At 35.9% G+C, this 7,016-nt stretch overlaps 1 protein-coding gene across 1 annotated transcript; it reads right to left on the bottom strand.

Moving 5' to 3' along the window:
* Window positions 1–520: 520 nt before the first annotated feature.
* LOC139891897 (UDP-glucose 6-dehydrogenase 5) lies at window positions 521–3,251 on the bottom strand. Its single transcript, XM_071874921.1, has 2 exons — window positions 3,199–3,251; window positions 521–2,171 (listed from the first exon to the last, which is right to left on the bottom strand). The coding sequence occupies exon 2, from the start codon at window positions 2,167–2,169 to the stop codon at window positions 727–729; it is 1,443 nt and encodes a 480-aa protein (XP_071731022.1). The 5' UTR covers window positions 2,170–2,171; window positions 3,199–3,251; the 3' UTR covers window positions 521–726.
* Window positions 3,252–7,016: the final 3,765 nt, after the last annotated feature.

Below are 7,016 nucleotides of genomic sequence, written 5' to 3'. Positions count from 1 at the left end.
TTGAGTTTTTTTATTTTGCTCGTAGTGGATTTTTTTCCTCAAAACCTACATCTTTTGCCTCAAAACCTTCAAATTTTGCCAAAATTTCTCTAAATTTTGCCCCAAAACGTTCAAATTTTGCCTAAAAACTTTCAGATTTTGTTAAAAAACCTCCATAATTTACCTAGAAACTTCAATTTTTTGCCGCAAAAGCTCCATATTTTGCCTACAAAATTGCTACGGTTTTAACTTTTTTTACCCCCGGTGAAAAAATCCTAGTTCCGCCGCTGGCCACAACCCTCTTCAACAAATTTCCCCGCTACGACCCCATCTTGCCACCTTATAGGCATACCACAAATCATCCACTCACTAATATCCATAGTCTAGCGCATACGACACGTCGTCCACCATATGCTTTTGATTCAATAACGTGTTGGAAATGAAGTTATGAAAAACAACCACAATAACAACAACAACAATACCCAATCCCCCACTCTCGAGATGTAATTTCAGCCTGCAACTTGCAGTTCAAATGGGTTAAGGTGCCATGTATCGTAAGATCTGGTTTTGTAGTTTATATATGATACATGATAATATCCAAAATTTCAGTAATATTCATTTGTTACACAATTTAAGTAATAGTAACCTTATAATCATCTTAAAACAGATATACCAACACTCTTTAACTACCAAAACAACAAGCAAAAAATATCAAGTAAAGAACTCAACAGACTATTCTTCAATAGTTTAAGCAACAGCAGGCATATCCTTGAGCCAGGCATCCAAAGGCTTACCAATCGAATAAACGATGAATCCGATCTCCCTCATTTTCTCGATATCCACAACGTTCCTTCCATCGAAAATAAAAGCCGGTTTCTGCATATTATCATAAATCCTCTTATAATCAAGCTTTTTAAACTCGTCCCACTCGGTCAAAATGCAAACCGCATGTGCATCCTTTGTAGCTTCATAAGCGTCCCAAACAACCGCCACTTGCTTAACTGCAGTTGGGCTCATTGGCTGCAGGTGAAGCGGATGGTCCCAGTCAAACTTATTCAAAGTCAAATCTCTTTGGATCTGATCTTCAGTTACTTGCGGGTCGTAAATACTCACACGAGCTTTATCACCCAACAACCCTTTGCAAACATCGATTGCAGGCGTTTCGCGTGTGTCACCTGTGTCCTTTTTAAACGCGAATCCAAGTATAGCAATCTTTTTATTGGAAACCGTGTTGAACATAGACGCTACAACACGGTTCACAAAACGAGATTTTTGGTAGTCGTTGATCTTAATAACTTGTTTCCAGTACTCAGCCACTTCAGGTAAACCATTACATTCACAAATATACACCAAGTTCAATATATCCTTCTGAAAACAAGAACCACCAAATCCTACGCTAGCGTTTAAAAACTTTGGCCCGATTCTAGTATCTTTACCAACAGCATAAGCAACTTCAGTAACGTTTGCGCCTGTAGCCTCACAAAGCGCTGACATGGCATTCACGGATGAGATTCTTTGTGCCAAGAACGCGTTTGCAGCAAGCTTTGACAGCTCAGCAGACCATAAATTGGTTGTGATAATGTTTCCTTCAGGGACCCAATGGGCGTAAACGTCTTTTAACGCTTGAATCGCCTTTTGGCCTCCAGGGGTTTCTCGTCCACCGATTAAGACACGATCCGGTTTAAAAAGATCATCGATAGCGGTCCCTTCAGCTAAAAATTCAGGGTTAGATAAAATTTGGAAATTAATTCCTTTACTGTTATGGGTCAGAATTTTTTCAATGGCTTCAGCTGTTTTCACAGGAACAGTTGACTTTTCAACCACAATTTTGTCTGATTTAGACACATCAGCAATCATACGAGCAGCGCTTTCCCAGTACGTCAGATCTGCAGCTTTGCCAGCACCGAGACCTCGAGTTTTAGTAGGTGTATTGACTGATACAAACACGATATCAGCCTCACATACGTGCTTCTCGACTTCGGTGCTGAAAAAGAGGTTTTTGCCTCTGCATTGCTTGACGATGTCTTCAAGACCTGGCTCGTAGATTGGAAGCTGGTCGCTGTTCCAGGCAGTAATACGGGGTACCGAAATATCAACCACAACCACTTGAATGTCTGGGCACTTTAGTGCGATAACCGCCATAGTGGGACCCCCTACATATCCAGCTCCAATGCAGCATATCTTCACCATTTCTGTGTGTTCCAATAAGACATAGTAAGTAAGATCTACAAGAAACAAAGTTTATTTGTACAAACTTGAAGCCCAAAGTCAGGTCGAGCCCAAAAACTTCTGATCTAAACTTAAAAACAATCGAGCAAGTTAGCAGTTCACAACTAAGGATTTATTATCAGATTTCATACTCTTTATTTTATTTATTTTTTAAAAAATTTCCTACTTATTGGCCGGAGGTCCACTCGGAAGCAATCTCTCTATCCGTCGAATAGAGAGAGGGATGACTTTCTCTACTTTTGAGAGTGTTTTCACTCTGGGCGGAGAAATGACTTGTCTTTATTCTCGGATAGGGGAAGGATTGTCTACATCTCACCTCCCCCATACACCACTTATGTGGTATTGGTTTTTGTTGTTGTTGTTGTATTTCATACTCTTAATTACACCAATGTGAAACGAATTGTCGAATTGTTACAAGAAATCTCAAATCTTACATTAAGAAAAATTGGATCATACTCGAGTTACAAATTCAATTTGTAAAAGGACACATTTAGGTTAAAGGTAGCAAGCTACAAGTCAAAATATAGAAACAATGTGATGCAATTTGTGTCGAATTGAATGATCTTACCCGATCTGCACTAATGATGATTATTGCACACAATCTAGCTATGGTCTAACAAACACGAATCATGCGTACAAATATAATCATATTTAAATCAACTAAATACAAAAAAACTAATTAATCAATGGAACATTGCGAGTTTTATCTAAAACCACTTAAACAATATGAATTTAAATAAGCTATAAACATTTGGATTCTAGAAGATACAGATCTAATGCAAAATAAAACAATTTAAAAAAAAAAAAAATAAAATAATACGGACGTAATTATGCAAAATCGATTAGATTGATAATAGATATATCGACAATTATTATTATATCAATGGATATGGATCGGATCATCTGGATAACGTATAACTCAATTTGGATCAATAAGTCTAATTAACTAAATACAGAATTTGGATTAAATATGATGAAATGAATTGGTACCTGTAAGATCGGTTTAGAAAGTGTTAAAAAACTTCTGTTACAGAGATCTGTGGAGTATTTAGTACATTAGGAAGACGTTATCGGAGACGTGTTTATATACTTAATGAATGTAACTGATCTGACCCTCACTTTCTTGAAAATGACATTTACTACCCTTTTGTTTAATGAGCTGCTATTCAGTAACCTAAGTTTTAATTAAGGTGATTTTACCCTAGCTAAGTTCATTTCAAAATCCTTTCCTCACATAAAGCATGAGGTCCCATCCAATGTGTCAGACCCACATTCTCCCAATTTACAGCACGCCACGTGTCCAACCTATCTGATTTTCTTTATTTTTTTTTTAAATTACCAAATAAAAAAAAACGATTCTCCTCCAATCCCTATTAGGTTTCGTCGATGATTTATTCACCTCTCCATCACAGATCCGATTTTCGCCGGAAACGATTTTCCAAGGTTTGAGTAACCTTAAATTGCGATAACTCATGTCTCCATCGTTACAAATGAAATCGTGATTCAATTAGCACCAATTCGTTACACTTCCTCTCATTAAACCCTAATTTAATCGTTTTCCAAATAAACGAAATCCGGAACCCTAATTACACCTTCCTATCAAGCCTCAATGTGATTTTTCATCAATGTTGATGATGAACTTACACAATTCCGAATACAGGTAATTTAATACTTTCTATATTTCAATATAGATAATTGGTAAATTTGTTTATTTATTTTTTTTCAGTTAATGTAAGAAATTCAGAAAGGCTTTTTTTTTTTTAATTATATTACTACAGTGTCCATAGGTTAAATAAGTGACGAGTTCATATTCTAATATGGAGTAACATGCCTACATATCTGTATTGCATGAGTTCTACGACGTTTCATTTGCTACAAGTGGTAAGATGGGGTGGGTGGGGTCAAATGTACCAAGTAAGGGTTGAATATGGCATATATATATAATAGCAAATGTTAATGTTATTGGTGGTGGTTGATTCATGACAACGAAACATGAAAGTACGAAAATGATATTAGTCATTCTAATTGAATTGACAAGAAAAATGTTTTTCATGTTCACCCTGTACCATATTTGTAGCTTTTTCATAAGGGTGAGCAAATGAGTAAGTCAAGCGAAAATTAGTAAAAGGATGTGGTTTTGTTTTGTTAACAATAACTCGGCAAGTTAATTACAATTTGTTATGATTTTCTGTGTCGATTATACATACTGACATTAATTTTTTATTTATTTAATCTGACCTTTGAATTTTGAAGAAGTGTTGAGAAATCTTACTGCACCTAAACGTCCTAAACGTGATATCCTAGATAACGAAGGTACGTCTCGAATCACATTTTTAATAGTAATTTAAAATATTGAATTGAAATGAATTTAATATGATAGGAAAAATGTGATTTTCTATTAAGGATTGTTATTGTTAATCGTTCTTTAAATTGAGGAAAGTCTAAAACCTAATTCTAATCGCTTCATAATAAACGTATTCACTGAACCTTTTAGGAGTTGAAAGCTAATATCGTTATATTTATAGATTTATACATGTTTAAGTTGGATACATCTTCTTTTTAACCTACCCCATTAAAATATAATGATATTGTATGGTGACTTTATAAACTAATTAAAAAGTTGGTCCAACATACTAAGATTATCAGTCATTTGATTACAAATTTGTTACTGTTTTCAGTTGTATCTAAATTATTAACTTAGTTTGTTTGTGGCAAATTTGTTTAGGTACAACCACTATACTGAGCATCCCGTAATAGAGATAAGGCAACTGACGATATTATCTAATAATATTAACCAACATTGCTGCTTCACTTTGATGCATTACCAACTGCTAATGTTTAAGCTAATAACAACTTACATATAAGATTTGTGGTTTCTATTTACATATATAACGAGCAGGAAAAAACAGCCCACACTATTGTTAGCTACAGATGGTGTTGAGCTGGGGTGGTCTGGTCATGACTCGACGTCTCCAATGTGGCAGCGTCGCATACTTATGGGCGGGAAATGTGAGTTTCTGAGATTTAGTGGGCTTGATGAAAGTGGGAAGCCAGTTGATCAAGCTCACTATGCTGTTGATGTTCAGGTATCTATACCATTAAACTCTTAATATACATGGATGCCGAAAAACAATACGTACATAGTAAACAGCCGTGAGAAGACGGCATGCCACAATAGGCCTGGATGGGTCCTTATTCATCTCGGTCACTGTTTTGTCGTATTTGCCACCATATTGTATGAAATTGTGTGAGTCTATACAAATATGGGTGATATTTTGGTTAAAATGGAAATTTACAACCCATTTGGGTCATACGCGCCTATTTTGACCCATATGCGTAATTCTGAGAAATAGAAGCCAACAACATATCTACAATGTCATTATACACTTATGGTATCAATTCGGTCAGCCCAGTTTTATTAGTTAAAATTTTGACTCATCAACAGTAAAGTTTTACCATTTTGGTAAAAGTGATAAAATGACTCCCAGACCTACTTTGCGGTCTCATAAGTTGAAAATTGTTATCCCGTATGTTCATAACCAAATAAACGTCGCCATTTTGCTAACGTAACTAAAGCTTGATGCGCTGATCTTCGACCTGTGAGAGGGTTATCTGAACATGGATTTAATGTTGCCTGCATTACGAAGCTGTTCCCAAGACGTTCTCACGATGTTGCAGTGCAGGTTTGTCAGACTAATTGGTTATATTTCCTGCATATACCTATGTTTATCTTTTGATGGATTGGTTCTATTGATCGGTTTGCTTTGGTTAGTGGTTCCAACACTTCTTCTCACGTAAATTTACATGTTTACTTATTCACACCTGGCGGTGTTTCGTCTGAAAAAATAGTTTAACAATATACGTATATATACTTTTATACGCACTTTTGCTATTTTTTTTAGCTGTTAACATTCTGTTGCCATTAGATTTTGCAAATGCTGATTAAAAGGATCGTGGCTAACAATAGAACAAGATAAATAGCAAAACCTTCTCGGCTTTACTGTAAACAACCTTCTCGGTTGAGAAACAAAACCTTCACGGTTTAATTTTATTAACTCACAAAATAATAATTCAGAAAAACTAAACTATTCGTATAACAACTAACCACTTAAATACTGAATAATAGAGATAAACATTAAACAAATAAAGAGATAAAGTAGGAGTTGATTCAAACTCCAATTAATATCTTCACCACCAATTAATCGTTATCCATGTTGTTTGTTAACATCTAAGCCATGCTAATATCCACGTAGACAAATAATCATCCGTGTAATTTAATTAATTCAACCCATGCTCTTTGTTTGGCCCAAAATACCGATCCACATAAGCTTTAATGTTATTGAGCTTGGCCCACTAATGTTATTGAGCTTGGCCCACCTGGATCATACGGATATACATCATCCTCCCCTTCTTCAAAAAGACTCTTCCTCGAGTCTAGAATATCTCCGAGTTGATATACTATAACTGCATTGTAAGACCCTAATATTTAGTATACTTAGAGTATAAATGATGTGCGTATAATGGGTGAAGCGTGGTATAAATCAAAAGGCTCAGATTCTGCCCAGACCAGTGTGCGCGCCGCGCACTAGCCCAGCGACAGAATCCCGTCTTTTTCTATTTTGAGTTTAATGAAGGGCATTTTGGTCTTTTCACATGAGGCCGGATCTCAGGCCATATCAGCTGGTTTGGATTCACTTTTGGATCATATTTCACATCCACAAACCCTATCAAATATCTAGAGAGAGAGAGAGTTCTAGAGAGGGAATTGGGGTTTTGGTGAAGAAGAAGCTTGGTTTGATCAAAAGCTC

The sequence above is a fragment of the Rutidosis leptorrhynchoides genome, chromosome 2, assembly GCF_046630445.1.
Source record: "Rutidosis leptorrhynchoides isolate AG116_Rl617_1_P2 chromosome 2, CSIRO_AGI_Rlap_v1, whole genome shotgun sequence".
Classification (NCBI taxonomy): domain Eukaryota; kingdom Viridiplantae; phylum Streptophyta; class Magnoliopsida; order Asterales; family Asteraceae; genus Rutidosis; species Rutidosis leptorrhynchoides.
Note: the sequence above shows the minus strand (reverse complement) of the source record. Positions and strands in the feature narration are given on the sequence as shown.